The sequence below is a fragment of the Astatotilapia calliptera genome, chromosome 1 (assembly GCF_964374335.1).
Source record: "Astatotilapia calliptera chromosome 1, fAstCal68.1, whole genome shotgun sequence".
Taxonomy (NCBI): Eukaryota; Metazoa; Chordata; class Actinopteri; order Cichliformes; family Cichlidae; genus Astatotilapia; species Astatotilapia calliptera.
The window spans coordinates 40,174,989-40,190,876 of NC_137422.1; the positions used below are offsets into that span (position 1 = coordinate 40,174,989).

The 15,888-nt window shown below is 47.5% G+C and overlaps 2 protein-coding genes and 1 long non-coding RNA gene across 6 annotated transcripts; 2 read left to right on the top strand and 1 right to left on the bottom strand.

Moving 5' to 3' along the window:
* Positions 1-411: 411 nt before the first annotated feature.
* lmnl3 (lamin L3) lies at positions 412-8,530 on the top strand. Of its 3 annotated transcripts, XM_080300891.1 has the most exons (12): positions 413-932; positions 1,896-2,052; positions 2,677-2,802; positions 2,886-3,056; positions 3,126-3,251; positions 3,384-3,604; positions 3,681-3,900; positions 4,792-4,899; positions 5,002-5,118; positions 5,294-5,404; positions 5,495-5,555; positions 8,260-8,530. In XM_080300891.1, the coding sequence occupies exons 1-11, from the start codon at positions 523-525 to the stop codon at positions 5,528-5,530; spliced, it is 1,803 nt and encodes a 600-aa protein (XP_080157017.1). In that variant the 5' UTR covers positions 413-522; the 3' UTR covers positions 5,531-5,555; positions 8,260-8,530. The 3 variants fall into 3 exon arrangements, with proteins under 3 accessions (XP_080157019.1, XP_080157017.1, XP_026032784.2); XM_026176999.2 differs by lacking the exon at positions 5,495-5,555 and having other exon boundaries at positions 414-932; XM_080300893.1 differs by lacking the exons at positions 5,294-5,404; positions 5,495-5,555 and having other exon boundaries at positions 412-932.
* A 475-nt stretch (positions 8,531-9,005) lies between these two features.
* Positions 9,006-14,786, bottom strand: marchf3 (membrane associated ring-CH-type finger 3). 2 transcript variants are annotated; one of them, XM_080300896.1, is made up of 5 exons: positions 14,498-14,786; positions 13,297-13,495; positions 11,947-12,142; positions 10,794-11,000; positions 9,006-9,559 (listed from the first exon to the last, which is right to left on the bottom strand). In XM_080300896.1, the coding sequence occupies exons 2-5, from the start codon at positions 13,479-13,481 to the stop codon at positions 9,401-9,403; spliced, it is 747 nt and encodes a 248-aa protein (XP_080157022.1). In that variant the 5' UTR covers positions 13,482-13,495; positions 14,498-14,786; the 3' UTR covers positions 9,006-9,400. The 2 variants fall into 2 exon arrangements, with proteins under 2 accessions (XP_080157022.1, XP_026032792.2); XM_026177007.2 differs by having other exon boundaries at positions 13,297-13,492; positions 14,498-14,684.
* On the top strand, positions 12,142-12,831 carry LOC145428552 (uncharacterized). Its single transcript, XR_013908847.1, has 2 exons — positions 12,142-12,459; positions 12,565-12,831. It is a non-coding gene; the product is annotated as an uncharacterized LOC145428552 (long non-coding RNA).
* Positions 14,787-15,888: the final 1,102 nt, after the last annotated feature.

Here is a 15,888-nt window from a genome sequence, read left to right on the forward strand (position 1 = left end):
ACTTTTTTAACCTAACGTGTTATTTGGTTATACTGACTTTGGTGAGAAAGACTCTAATGCTTTTGAGCTCATTAATCAAACACCACATCCATAATCTATGTGACTACAATTTGTTCCTCTCACAACAAAAGCTTTAAAAACTATTAATATTTGTAATATTTTAATGTGTTTTTGTAATTATTCAGTCACTGTGTCCCTCGCTTTTTCCCATTTTAATCTGTATTTCTATCCTGTTTGTTTAATTATTCATGCTGTTCCACTGCATTACAATTTTGCACTACGTGTATTATGCCTGTTGTTAAAGTTTCTGATGAAATAAAGTTGGAGAAAAAAAATCAAGACTTTGTTGCTGGTTTTATTTTGAAAGGTCAGCCGGATGTGCCCTGCGCGGTTCGGTCGCGCGCTCGTGCCGTTGTCAGCTCGTCAGGAATGATTGCGTGCAGGTGAGGCCGGCTGTGCTACTAAAGCCGTCCCGAGGAGCGTCCCCGGCTCTGTGAAGCTGTTACCGCGAGCACCTCCGTCATGGCCTCGCCCATCTGTACCCCCGCGGCCACCTCCACCCCGGCGGCCGCCTCCTCCTCCAGTGGCCGATCCAGCCGCTCCGCCGGCCGGCGAAGCGGCGCGGCGGCCGGCCTGTCCGCCTCCAGTACCAGCCCGTCCCGCCTGTCCCGGCTGCAGGAGAAGGACGAGCTCCGGGGCCTCAACGACCGCCTCGCCAACTACATCCAGCGGGTGCAGGAGCTGGAGAGTGAGCGCTCCTACATGCTGCTGAAGCTGGAGGAGAAGGAGGAGGCCAGGAGCAGCGTGCGGAGGCTGTACGAGGAGGAGCTGGCCGACGTCAGGAAGTCCCTGGACGGCCTTGCCCAGGAGAGGGCCCAGCTGCAGATCGACTACGGGAATCTGTGCGAGGAGCACCGGACGCTCCAGGCGAGGTAGGAGCGCACAGCGTTACACCAGACTGCAGTCAGAAAGTCTCTGATTTAGAGGATGGTTTCCGCCCCGCTTTATAAAACTTCATAGGAGTTGATGGATGCTGATTATTGATCCTTCATAAACGTTTGTCTCATCACGGAGATTAAATCTTTCCTCAGTCTGGTTGTAAGAACTTTGCCCGCTGTTATAATAATACATTTTCTTTATATGCGCCTTTAAAGACCCTCAAGGTCACCTTACATTAGTACAACAAAATAAAAACATAAGGTAAATATTAAAAAAAGTATGAAAGCTAAACAAGGTAGAGCTAGTCGTGATGAAGGGTCTGCAGTTCTGAACAGATGGAAGTACAGAGGGAGTTTGTAGTCCGGAGATCTGGTGGAAGTGCATCCCAAAGTGTCGGCGCAGAACGACCAAAGAGTCCCAGGGTAGACATGCGAGCAGGTGGAAAGCTGGAGAAGAACAGAGCACGTGTGGAGAAGATGAATCTGGAGGAGCGAGGTTATGAAGCGCTTTGAATGTAAGAAGCAGGATCTTGAAATTGACACTGAGGTGAACTGGAAGCCGATGGAGACACAGGTCAGTGTGTGCAGCAGTGTTCGCCCTGCAGACCTCCACAGGGCAGCAGATAAGCAGCCCTGGTGTGACTCGAGTGCTTGGAGTCCAGTTAAAGCCACTTTTACATGTTACAGCTGTAAAGGCTCTAAAGTACGCAGACAGCAGATGAGCAGGTGCGGCTCAGTTTCATTAAACATCCTGGTGATATGAAGTCAGGCAACGTGGTAAACGTGGACTGAGTGTCTGTGGATCTGAGTCTGTGCATTTGAAACTCCGAAGTGTGAGCGCCGGCCTGACTGAGTGACTCCTGTGATGGTTTGTTTTTGTGTTTAACAGACTTCTGCTGGGGGAGGGCAGCAGCTGGTATCACACGACCGATAACGTTGTGCTCGCGTCTCTTTCAGGCACCAGAAGAAGGAGGGCGATCTGACCAACGCGCTGGCCCAGTTGAGGAGAGCTGAGGAGACTCTGAGCTTGAAGGACGCCGAGTTCACCAAACTGCAGTCGGAGAACCGCAGACTCAACGGCGACCTCGCCGACCTGCAGAGCCAGCTCGAACAAGTAAGAAGGGCAGCCGCCGTTAAACTGTGCAGCGTGCGTGGAACGCCCCAACCAGTTATCCTCGTCGGAGACGTCGTGTCTCACCTGCGGCGAGGGACATGAAAACGAGCCTGCGGCGTTGGGTCTGACAGGATGTGAGGAAATCCTGGCTTAGCTTGAAAAGTAGAATCGGAAACATGAATGGTTGCACGTTAGCTTCAGCCCACCAATCAGGCTTCATCTGTTTCAGCGCTCTTATAATTTCACTTACTCTTGAATCTGTAACTGGGCTGATTGAGCGTCACCTGCCCCGCAGCAGGCTGGCTTCACAGCACGAGTTACCATGGCGATGTACGCAGGTAAGAAGTGAAATCCGGCAGGCTTCGGCTGTCTGTCCGCGCTGCCGTTTGTGGTGGTCGCACAGCTCTGAGCTCATCGGGGGCTGAAGTGATGTGAAGACGGCTGAACTTCTGAATAAATTCAGTGGTGTTAAAGTGCATTCCTGCAACCGGTGTCTGTGAAAATTAGGAAATTGGTCCCAAACTTCATGGTTTGTCACTAATCGGATATTTGAAAATCCTAATCGTCCAACGTTAGGTGCAGTCAGTCCCTCAGCTCTGACGTTCGTCTTATTTCTGTCACCAGCTGGAGGCTCTGCTGGCAGAAACCAAGAACCAGCTGAGCTCTGAGATGCTGCGGCGAGTCGAAACGGAGAACCAGGTGCAAACGCTGAAAGAGGAGCTCGAACTGCACAAGAACATCAGTGAGCAGGTAACTCGGGCTGCTGCCACTTTCTACATTTTCAGGTTGGCGCATCTTCACGTCACCGTTTCACCTCTTTGTTTTTGAAATAGGAGATCCTGGAGATCCGAAGCAGACACGAAAGCCGCCTGGTGGAGGTGGATTCAGGGCAGAGGAGGGAGTTCGAAGGCAAACTGGCTGAGGCGATGCAGCAGCTGCGGCAGGACAGCGAGTCGCAGCTTCAGCAGTACAAAGAAGAGATCGACCGGGTTTTCGGCTCAAAGGTTAGAGCTGCTCACGGATTATTTTTCTGATATTAAAAAATGTGTTTCACGCTGCTTTGTGCCCGACAGCTACACAACGCCCAGCAGGATGCGCTGGAGAAGAACGGCGTGGCTTCGGCCACAAAAGACGAGCTGGACGCCACGAAGGTCCGAGTGGAGACCCTCAGCTCGCAGCTGCAGCAGTGCAGAAAAGAAGTGAGTTGGGGGAGGTCTGTGCTCGTCAGTGCAGCTTCCAAGTTTCCTGCAGTTTCTGCACCAAAATGAGAAAAAGCCTCTGATGTGGAGGGAAACGCTCTTCGTCTTAATGTTCCCCCCTCTCTCTGTCAGAAAATCTCTCTGGAGAACCGCTTCCAGGACCTGGAGAGGACTCTGGACAAGGAGCGGGAAGTCTGGCACCACAAACTGAGTCAGAAGGAGCAGGAGCTGCTCAACATGAGAACCCAGATGTTCAGTCAGCTGGAGGACTACGAGCACCTGATGGATGTGAAGGTAGCTCTGGACGTGGAGATCAGTGCCTACAGGAAGATGCTGGAGGTGGAGGAGCAGAGGTATGGCTGCGTGTGAGTGGAGGGGTCCTGGGTCTCAGGTGTTTTTGCTCCCATGGTTGTTTCTGTTTCCTGTCAGGTTTAAGCTGTCGCCCAGCCCCTCGCAGCGGACATCCATACCTCGAACGCACGAGCACAGCGGCCGAAAGCCCAGAGGGAAGAAACGGAAATACGAAGGCGAGTCGGGGAGCTCGCCCGCCTACAAAATGTCCAGTCGTTCGATGGAGCGCGGCGCCGTGAGTGTAGAAGAGATTGACGTGGATGGAAAATATGTTCGACTGAAGAACAACTCAGAGAAAGTAAGTCTGTACGGGTTGTAAAGCCTCGGGTCAAGCTGGAGGATGTTTGACAGCTTGGTATTGGATGCAGAACATGCATTATTGGTCACATGATTTCATTAAAAGCAGCACAAACACGCCCAGAGGTCCAGTTCAGGGTCTGCAGAGGTGAAGCCTAGCAGACAGCTTGCAGCTACAGCTGTCACTGTTCGCCTGTCAGTCAAGTAGGCCACGCCCCTAATAAGGCAAACTGTAATATTGCTATTTAGAAATAAAATATTCTCCCCATACAGATGTTAGCACAGGGGGAATGTAGCAGCTTGTGTATCAGGCTGTAAACATGTTTAACACCTGTGATGGAGTCGCTGCTCCCTCTGCTGGATGTTGGAGGAACTGCAGGTTTTGCTGCTTCTGCCTTGGCTGCATGTTTTCATGCCTGTGGGTTTAATTGTGTAGGGATGCACGACCAGCTTGGGTCAGTGTGGCGTGGCGCTCTCGGTGGAGCGGTCTGCTTCCGATGACCTCCTGCACACTGCTGTTAACGATTTTGTGTAACTTTCCATTACTGGGAGGAAAAACTGTTACATGAACTACAATAATGTCAATATTGCACAGAGCCAGCAACCTGCCCGGGTTCTTCATGCGCTCCATCACTCACTGACCCAGCTCCACATCCCACCCCGACCCGTTCAGCACTGCAGTAATTCATCTGTAATTACATTTAATAATATATAATGATCTCAGGACATTAAGCTAGCTGGTGTTGGAGCAGCCTTCATGTAAAATATGTGCAAACATTTTTTTTTTTTTTTTAAATCTCTACAGGGTCACGATGGCGTGCTCTGCAGTTTGAGAAAACCCATTTTAGGGTCGAGATGATGACTCTTTAATTTGTTTCTCATTTGTTTCCAGGAGCAGTCTGTGGGTGGGTGGGTGGTCCGGCGGGTTTACCCCGGCGCTGGAGACATCACCTTTCACATTCCCGCCTCCTGCGTCCTGGCTGGTGGGCAGACACTCACTGTGAGTCCTTTAACATTGTAGGAAGACTTATTGACCGCCACTGGTAATCACTGTAAACACAATGAAAGTGTGTGTGCGTGTTCGTGTGCGTTTACCTGTCAGATCTGGGCAGCAGGCGCTGAGGTGGAGGTGGAGCCCAGTGACCTGGTTCTGCAGGGCCACAAGAGCTGGGGGGTCATCACTGATATCAGGGTGATCCTCCTGAACTCCAACCACGAGGTAGAGGAAATAAACCACACCTCCCAGAATGCACCTGTACAATAAAGCTGAAAGTAATGCTTTGTAACATGAACACTTTATTTAACTCTGAAACTTTTAGGTGATGATTTTGAAGTGTGGCACCTTCCACAGCTGTACAGGATATGTTTGTATTACTGCGATTTGATTTAAACAGGAAGTGGCCGAGCGCAGGCTGTGCATGCTGGGTGGGGGTGAAGACGACACTGGGCTGGAGTTTGATGAGGAGTTTGTCACGGGGAGTGAAATGCAGCGCTTCCAGAGACAGGTAACCTCAGGGGGAATGTTCAAGCAAAAAAGGACCAAGTGCAGGACCTCAGACCTCATGTCTGCTTTTGTTTTCCCACCTGCGCTGCAGCCAAAGCGAAAAAAGAAGTGTTGTTCGGTGTCGTGAGTGCGGTCCACGCTCGGCCTGGACGGTAGGTGGGGGGTAAAGTAGCTTCAGTTCTTCCGCTCGCCTTGCCTGCTCCCATAACCAGATGCATGGCTTGTTTCACTCATCCATCACGCAGCCCAGTTACTCTGCTGATGAAAGCGCAGCTCACTCGTCAAGTAAACTCAAAGTGTAGTTTGAGCAAGCTGGAGGCCGTCAGTTTGTTTCAGGAGAGAATTAACGCCTTCAAATCTGAGGCCATGGTGCTCTGCAGAGACAGGGTGGAGCGCCCACTCCAGGCAGGGAAAGACTGACACAGCTGTGTGCAGTGACTGCAGAGATGTGGATGCTGTCCTGGTCTCTGTGGAAGAGAGTGGAGCATCGTCTGAAGGATGTCTGGGCGCATCCTTAGAGATGCTGAGGACTCAGAGTAGAGCTACAGTCTGCACGTCCACGAGGACCTGCAGTACCTCCAGAAAGCATCACTGCTTCACTGCACCGCTCCAGTTATTCCACATTCTGTCGTGTTGCATCATTATTAATGGATTAAATTCACTTTTCACCTCAATTCTACACGCAGCACCCCATTATGGCGAAGTGATAAAAGCAAATGTATTAAAAAAAATTTAAACCCATGAGATTAAGAGTGAATGTATTCCATCTTGGAAAAAGGCCGTGAGAACTTTCTGGATGCTCTGTAAAAGCGAACAGAAAGAGAAGCGACCCGCTCCAAGCACAAACGCATCGTCATCTGAAAACTTTGCATCTGAGAAGTCTGTGCTGCTGCTGCTCCACCCCAGCACCCACCTGTCGCACCCCGATTAACTAATCACTGTTCTGCTGCCGTGGCACGAGCTGTCTCCCGTCGCTCTCAGCCTCGTACGCTGTATAACAAGTAGGGCCTGATCACATGACCTCCGGGGGACACGGGGCTGAAGATATTCAGTAATGTCAGCAGGTGCTTGTCCATGAAGTCCTCTACAGTCAGAATCTTGAACTGGACTCAACGGGGAGCCAACGCAGCTGTGTCAGCAACACGTGAGAAGAAGCATTTCTGCAGCGTTTTGAACAAACTGCAGACGTTTCAGGGAGTTTTTGCTTAAACATGTAAACAATGAATTACAGCAATCAAATGTGATGAAATGAATGACCGTCTCCAGTTCAGTGTGAGATACAATAGGACTTAATTTGGCAACGTTTAAGTGATAAAAGCAGGACCGAGCCAGAGATTTAACATGAAGATCCAAAGTGAGAGCGGGTCAAAGGTTACCCCGAGGTTCCTGAGACGATTTGACAAATGTTGAAAGGGGAGCAAATCTGTCAGGCGCACCTACAAGGACTCCAGTCTTTCCTTCATGAAGGAAAGACTGGAGTCGGAGGAAGTTGTCAGCCATCCAACCTTTGATGGGGTTTAAGCACTAATTCAGGATGTGCAGCTTAGAAACATCTCGGGGCTTAACAGAAATGTGCAACTGAATATCATCTGCATAGCAGTGATGGCAAATGTTCTTAAAGTAGCTCAATACAGGAAGTAGATCTATTAGAAACCATAAGGGGCCCAGTACAGAACCCCGTGGCACACGATGGCTGAGAGAAGTGCAGGATGACCTGCACTTGCAAACACCGCAGATGAGCATCGTTCAGACCGTCCAAGGCAGATCCAGATACGCCGACCCAATATTTCAGCCTATCGAGCAGCATGTGGCAGTCAACCGTATCAAATACCAACGTGAGGTCCAACACTAGCAGAATAAAACCTTTTTCATGCAAAATGATGCATGAAAATGTCACTGCAGACTCTGCGACGAGCTGTTTCAGTAGAATGAGCTCTACGAAAGTCCGACTGAAACATGACACGAACGCTGTTTGTCTGAAACTGCTGAGAGCTGCTTGGCCTCGAGCTTTTCTTAGTGATAAACACCAACTTTGAGATCCGTCTGTAACTGCTAAGAAGAGAAGAGTCGAACTTGGCTTTTTTTTTTAAGCAGGACTTTACCAGACGCAGTGCTGATTATGGCGAGCACACAGGGACCAATCGACTGGAAGACATCTTTGAATAAAGATGCAGGTAAACTGTCGAGTGAAAGGGAGCGCACTAATTTTACCAGATCGGGTGAAAAACTTTGTAAAATACCAGACTGAGCTGGAGCAGGAAGTGACGGTGAGGATGTGGTTCAGCAGGTGGAGCAGGAGTAATAATATGGTGTCAAATAACACCTTAGATTACCTCTGCTCTTTGGACCAGGCCCTCGCATCTGTAATTACATCATTTAAAAGAAACTAAAAGATCTTTTAAGTAAACGAGAGGAACATTTAAACGAGTTTTCCTCCACGAGCGCTCAGCTTTATGACAATCACGTTTTAAACAGCAGGCGGGCAGGTTTCACCTAAAATGGAAAGGCGACGATTATTAAAAAGATCGGTGAGAGACCAACCGCGTCACGAGGGGATAAATATAAATGACCAGCATCAGTTTCTCAGCTGTGGAGGAATTTAAGATGCGAGCGCTGACCGTCCGGCGAAAATGAAACTCCAAACACAAACACGCGGCCTCCTGCTGTGGTACAGTGAGCAGGATTAGCCCCGCCCTGCACATCACGCCCTCAGGTTTGTTTGGCTTTGAAGGTTCAGCCTGTAATGCTCATTAATCTGGACATCCAGAGGTTTCCACCCCGCCCTCTGCTTCCTGCGAGCTTTCTACTAACCAGACCTTTATTATGACGATAACGCTGCTGCTCTGTCCCCCTCAGGATTTCTCGAAGGAGACCAGTTGTGCTGTGATGTGACGCCTGCTCTCTGCCACCGACCTCGACGGCGGTCTGAAAAACCCTGGAGCAGCTCGGGCCTCAGACTGCTGCTTTCTGGCTCCAGTAGTTTTATTTACAGTAGGACGGTGAGATGATCTCACCTGCCTTACAGCAACAGTGTCCCTCATGTTTCGTCGCTCTCGCTTCACAACAGGAGCTTTGATTTTAATTTTTGTTGAAGTGTAATAAATAAAGCTAAAAGTTTCTAAACAAATACAACTTGTGCTTATTTCCAGCAGCATGCAGAGATGCTGCAGGGGAACCGCACCCTAAAGTGCTGGGTTATTTTCATAGCTCAGCTTCTGGGTAAAAGCTGCAGGTTGGGTGGGTAGACTGGCGTGGTTGTCATGGGAACGAAACATTTCTCCCACTGGAGACGTCCAGATGAACAGAATCCACCTTTGGGGATTTACCTGGATGATGGCGCACCGAGACACGGAAACTGTAGTTGTTTTCTCTTTTCTCAGTAACTCTGAAAGCTGCGCTGCTGGTCCAGCTGCTGCTCTGTGGAATCACCTGCGTTTCAGTCGGGATGCATCCATTCAGCACATCTGGACTAAAGCAGGCCGCTTTCACAGACCAATAGTTATCGAGCACAGACGTAACAGGCGGAGGATGTTTTGCAGCCTCCAGCTGAGGATTTGATGTCATCGTAATCAATGAGCGTAATCCTCTCAGAATGACAAACATTTACAAAATGAACTTATTGTTTTATTATATGTGACCTGAAATGAGTACCTGAGTCCATAAACTGACCACGAGCCACAGGTATCGCCCCCTGGTGGTCATTAGATCTAAGTTGGGAATCTGTGTGACTGAATTTACATCCTTCAGTGTTTACTACCACCTGTTTAACAATGAAGATGTGGACGCTATACCAAGGCTAGCCTCTGTAGTTCTTTGGGGGGTGTTTGACTACAAAGCAGTTTGGATCTGCTCCAGTGCGCCCCCATGCCATTACCACCAACACCAAAACACAGGATAATAAAAGTACAGAGGAAAATAAAAGGAGTCATTGAGTCTTTTGTGGTTTAAAAGTTCATGGGGTCGTGGGCTCCGTCCTTTGAGCTGTGCAGACTTCCACCTACACCATCGTTTCCTTGTTGATGGCTTTGCTGAGGAAGTGTATGGGCGCCACCTGCTGGTTAGGAGGTGTTTGCGCTGACACAGGAACCCACAGTCGAACTCTCTGGTCAGTCTTCTTCCAGGTTTTGAAGAGATGCACATGGTAGCGCACAGAAACCTGGCAAACACCAAACCAGCAGAGACAATTTAAACATGAAACAAAATCACAAAGCGCACTATGCTTTCCACAACTGCACCAAAGCGTGAAACACTGACATTAAAACAAACACTTTCACTCCAGGTTGTTAATCAATCAAAGACCCAGACAGAGCCGGTAAAACTCAAACACCAGTTTTCTTTGTTATCGATCGTCCGCCTGACTCAGTTTGTCTGATTTAGTCCTCAGCTCAAACAAAATAATCATTGTGGGTGATTTTAGCATCCATGTAGATACCAAACAGCTGACAGCCTGAACAGCATTTAATGTTATTAGGCTCAATTAGCCTCTTAAAGACCTGGATGGCCGCTAACTTTCTGCTTCTTAATTCAGATCAAACTGAGGTTATTGTACTCGGCCCTGAAAAGCTTAGAAATATGGTATCTAACCAGATTCTTACTCTGGATGGCATTACCTTGGCCTCCAGTAACGCTGTGAGGAACCTTGGAGTCATTTTTGACCAGGACATGTCCTTCAACGCACATATTAAACAAATATGTAAGACTGCTTTCTTCCATTTGTGCAACATCTCTAAAGTTAGAAATATCCTGTCTCAGAGTGACGCTGAAAAACTAGTTCATGCATTTATTACTTCCAGGCTGGACGACTGTAATTCATTATTATCAGGAAGTCCTAAAAACTCCCTGAAAAGCCTTCAGTTAATCCAAAATGCTGCAGCAAGAGTCCTGACAGGGACTAGAAAGAGAGAGCAGATTTCTCCCCACCCATGCAGCCTGAGTGGAGTTCAGTACCACCTGAATCTGCCGTCTCCAAGATTTTCATTTAAATAGTGATTTCAAATATATTTTAGAATTTATATATTTGCATTATTGTAAACTGTAGTTCTGTGGATTCTTACATTTCTGAATCCATATCCGTACTCTTGAACCCTTTGAGACAGCTGTTCCTAATGTTTAGGGGCCCTGAGAAACAAAAGGCTTGAAAAGCAGCTGGCTGGGCCTTCTTTAACCTTTGCTCTCATGAGTATTCCTGCTGTAGGAGTCCATGGGGACGACTCACGTTTGGAGCCATGAGCAGACGTTGAGTATTTGCGTCACTTTTTAGTTTTAGAAGTTGCTACTTAGTAACTGCAAGTGTCCCCGTGCAGGACTGAAGTCTTCCACATTAATCTTCTACATTCCAGTTAGTAAAATAAGTTCATGTTCTGGATGAACAGCACAGACTCTAAACTCACCACAGTCCAGAACACATAGATGATGATGAGAGCCAGAGTGAGCACCAGGAGTCCCAGGGCCTCCATCCCATTGGTGTAGTAGAGCTCCATGGCTCCTTGAATGCACAGCCAGCCCGACAGAGACGCGAGCGGCGTGATGAACAGGAAGCAGGCCGCATCGCTGCACAGCGTCGTCCTCTGCTGCTGCATGGCTGGAGAGCACCACCACTGATGGAGGGAAAGAGGAGGCAGGAAGAGGATTAGCCTCATGTTTTCCATGAAATAGTAAAATGTCGGTGATATGTTTTCATGTTCCGACTGTTACTGCGTCCCTTATATCAGCAGGACACGGAGTTAAGACCAACGTAAGACAGGAAAACTCCTCCAGGAACCGTTTAGTGATCCTGCATTTACTAAGTGAAACTGGTGACATCAAACGAATACATTAAACTTATGTTTTATTTGTTCACTGTGTGATAATACAGGAGACTTTGTAGCTGCAAACCCAGTTCAGCTTTTACTTGGAGCTGCATCGAAGCAGAATAAACGTGTGTGTGTTTGCTGTGTGGATTCGATTCGTACATCGCTAACAGGAAGTGCTGCACCTTTCCTCCCCTGCGTGCGTGCAGCATCGCCTGAGCAGGCCTGTGTTCAGTGTGTAGCTTAGCCTGGCACAGCACACGGTGCTTAATCAGCAGATTACCAGCCAAGAATGCACCTACAGAGAGCACCGAGGCCACTCTCCTGTCCTCTGCAGCAAAGAAGCACCGGCTAATCTGCCTCTCAGGCTAAGTGGCTTTATGGACAGCGAGCTGACGGCAACAGGTTCTCCAACGTGAAGCCAACAAACTCCTCCCACTGAGTCTGACATGCCACCATTGAGGAAAAAGAGCCAGCCTTCACTCTTTGCTCTGTCTGCTCTGCAGCAGAAGCCGGCGAATCCTTCTTATTTAACTTCAATCAGCCTCATTCATCTGTCTCATCTCACAAAGATCTTTCTCTGCAGGCTGAGCGTGACACGAGGAGAGGACACTACAAAAGATGACAAATATATTCTCATGTTCAGCTCACGAAGCCACTTGGTTTCATTAATCCAGGTTTGAGACATTAGAGAAGTGTGGCTGTCTCGGTCACAAGTCTGGGCCGCTGAGCATCAGTGTGGTGATGGGCCTACCTCAGTCAGAGGCTTTGGCACACGCTCCAGCACAAACTGGTGATGGCAGAGCTCGCAGTGGCCGCTGTCGGAGGCGGTGAGCCACTGTTCCAGGCAGCTCCGGTGCACCGAAGCCAGGCTGCCGGAGCACTCGCAGGGGGACAGCAGCTCTCCTGACGCCCGGCCTTCGTGGCAGATCCTGCAAAACTGCTCCTCACTGCACAGAGCGACACACGAACAGAGACGACAGGAAGTCTGCAAAGCCAGTTTTCTACTTTGACATTCAGAAGGTAAAAACTTTGCATAAACGAAAGGATTCATCCTCCCTTGTAGATTTACTCACAGGAAAGAAAAATATTAAACAGAATATTTTTCATCTGTCTTCAAATGTATAATGAAAATATATCATGACCTCTTTCATGGTGTTTTTTAATATGTGTCATCTCACTGTGATGTTACTGGATCTGAGTGGAAACGACACCATGCAGGATTCAGGGTGAAGCATTTGTTTGACTGAAGACTGGAGACTCTGAGGTAAGTCATCGAGGTCATAGCTTCTCATCACTAACCAAGAACCCTTCAGAAACGCAGCCTCTGTGAGTACTGCTGTTAACCATGTCCATTCTTTTATGTCCACAGTGTACTCCTCTCCTATTGGCTGCGAGTAGCTGGATGATTCACAAGCGTACACCCTGACGTCCACCGTTATCAGATCTGTCCAGCGGAGCGCCTTTGGGAAGTGGTGAAATGCATCACCAGCATATCTGCAAGGTGCATCCAAGCGGCCTAAAATTATAGTTTAGAAACTGCAGTTCCTCTAACGTCCAGCAGAGGCAGCAGTGAGTCAGGCCCCATAGACTTCCATGTTAAAACTTTACAGCAGAAATAAACATGTTTACAGCCTGATACGCAAACTGTGTCTGTGGATCCTCCTTCATAACACCTGTACAGGGGAGGCTGTTTCTATCACTCACCTGTTTAAATGGTTTTAAGCCTTAAAGTTTGCATTATTAGGGGCGTGGCCTCTTTGACTGACAGGTGGCTGTAGCTACTAGCTGTCTGCTAGCTTCACCTGGACCGTGTTTGTGCTGTTGGAGCCTTTTAACGACGTCATGTGACCAATAATATGACTGCTGTGAGGTCACTGCACTAACAGTTCTGGTAAAATTCGAGGATTGTGATTGGACTAAGCACTAATTGGCAGGTACCCGTCTCTGTGCGATGCTCCCATCAAACCCATTTAAACTGGGTTGGTGGTTCGGGCTGTAATGTGTCCAGGAAAGGCTTCGTCACTCTGGGTGATTTCAAACGTTGATAGCGTACGTTACAGAGGTGATGAACTTTCAGCCTCTGTGCTTCTGCTCCGGTTACCTGTCTGTGATGGATGCACACTCCGCAGTGGGCGTGTCTCCGTGATAGCACATCACTTCCTGGCTGCTGCTGTGGAGCTCTTCATCCAGCGCGGGCTCAGGGATGAACTTGACCTCCTCCACAGGACTGGACTCCCACCGGCCCACCGGATCCTCCACAGTCATATCTGCAGTACGAGGGGCCATTCACTCCACGTCTGCTACACACACACACACACACACACACACACACACACACACACACACACACACACACACACACACACACACAAATGTAAAACAGATGGAATGAAAATACATCGTGACACAAAAATAAATAAATAAAAATAAAAATATGGACACACAAGTGGATCTGCTGTCCGTCACAAACTGATAATTAAATTAATTATGAATGGAAGCTGCAAAATATGACATCATCCATCAGAATTAGGACTGGAGCTCTGAATATAAATAAATCATATTTTAGTAACTGGTCTCCCGACTCCAGTAACAGAACCCTTCATATTTACAGACAGGTTTAAAAAAATAAACCGTCAAAGATGGAGGAGCATTGGGCTCCTATTGGTCAGCATCACAACATTAAGGAAGTTCTGCTGACCTGCCGGTTTGTAATGTCTTTTCCAGCAGCTGTTTTCACCGTTTAGCCAGAACTCAGCACCAAACACAAAGTTACGGAGCTGAAAGGTGACAGTTATTTAATATTTTATTTATGATTTTTATTTTGTTTGCTCTGCTGCCCCCAAGTGGCCAGAAATCAGTGAATTAAAGGTTTAAAGGTTTAAGTTTTCATGCAAGAAATGAAATAACCTGTCAGTGCTTGAACACATTTACACTGAGAATAAATTAGTAATAAAAAAATAGTAATATTTCTTCTTCAAGAACAGCAAATATTTCTCTCAAGCTTTTTTAATTCTGTCCTTCTAGTTATTCTATTCTGCTTCATTTTATCTTTATGAAAAAAAATATCCATTTATTGTATTTTTTTAAATTTAGCTTTTTACTTATTGAGGTATTTATTTTATTCTACTTTTGAGCTTCCACTCCAGAGTTAGTCCACTGTAAATATTGTTATTGCTCAGGTGAGGTCCAGCTCACACTCTTCACAGTCCCGAGCGGAGACACATGAAACACGACGCTGACCAGCAAAGCAAAGTCTGTCGCACAACGAGCAGCTTTAATGACAAGTCAAGCAGCAGCCTTACCTCCAGCCTGAGCCGACGTTAGGACCAGCTCCGTGTTTATCATCAGGCAGAGTCCGAGTGACGAGGCTTCTCCTCCTAAAGCCGTCCAGCAGATTAGAGAGGCTGACGGACGCCGGTGAGAACACCGAGGGATTAGACGCAGAGGAAAGTAAGGGCCGGGCCAGACGAATGGAAATCACATCAGACTGAGTCACAGCACCTCGCCGTACCCCCTTTAATCCTGTTAGGGGGCTTCCAGGAAGCCAGCGGAGCGAGACCAGCGAGCTCCAGGCCGGTGGAGGCCGAGGGTGCAGACGGGGGGAGGGATGGTGTTTGTCTGTGATACAGCTTCATTCTGATTCACGCAGTAATCACTAAACATCCACCAGATCCAGAAGGTTAAAGTTAGAGTTTAGGTTACACTTTAAAAAAACTCTGTAAAATTTAAAAATGTCTTTTAAGAGTTCATTTTTCTCGTTTCTCATCATTTTCCACACACATCAGCTGTGACTTCATGTCAAAAACTTTGTGTTGTTGAAGAGATATCGGCTAAATGTGAAGTAGGGCTGGGCTGCACCTTCTTTCCAGTTAATACCAGTTTGTACCACAAGATGGTGCAGTGAGTCAGTGTAAGCTTTATTTAACAAAGCAAACCATTAAGAGAGGATACTGAGGATGCTGTGCGTCATGTATAAACGAGGCATCAGGTGCTGTCTAATGGCTAATGAAGAGCCAACAGCCACAGCTACAAGCTACAAGCTAACACTAGCATGTGGCCCAAAGTGACGTGTGACTGAACTGATTTCAGCCTTCGTGCTTTTAATCCTGTGAGTACCACTAACCTAATCCTACAGTGTCGGGACAATGGACAGACGCATTAAAACCCAACAAGTCCTGTTGTTTTGCCGAATAAAATGGTCAGCAGCGCCATCCTCCGTCGCCATCACTGTCAAAGGCCACGAGTTCTGCTCAGAGTTTATTCTCAGTCTCTGTTGGAGGAATGGTTCACAGCTCCTCCTGCCTTAAGACAGCTTTCGTCTGATTGGCTGGCCCCTCAGAAACAGAAGTTTCAAGCAGCAGATGGGCGGGGCTTGATATCCTCTCTTGACATCATTCAGACCCATGAGTAGAAAAAGTTAAACTGAGAGTTTACATACATTCTTATATATTTCTATACTGTGTATTGTGTATTTTGTTGTACAGTTATTTTATTTTCAACTTTAATTTATATATTTTATTTTATTCCTTCCTAGTTAAATTGACCCTTTTTAATTTTCATTTTTATTTCCTATCTTATTCATAGTCACGAGCAGTTGTCTAAGCATTTCACTGCATATCGTACTGTGTATCACTGTGTATGTGACAAATAAAATTTGAATTTGAGTTCAGGGGTTACCGAGCTCATCATTAGA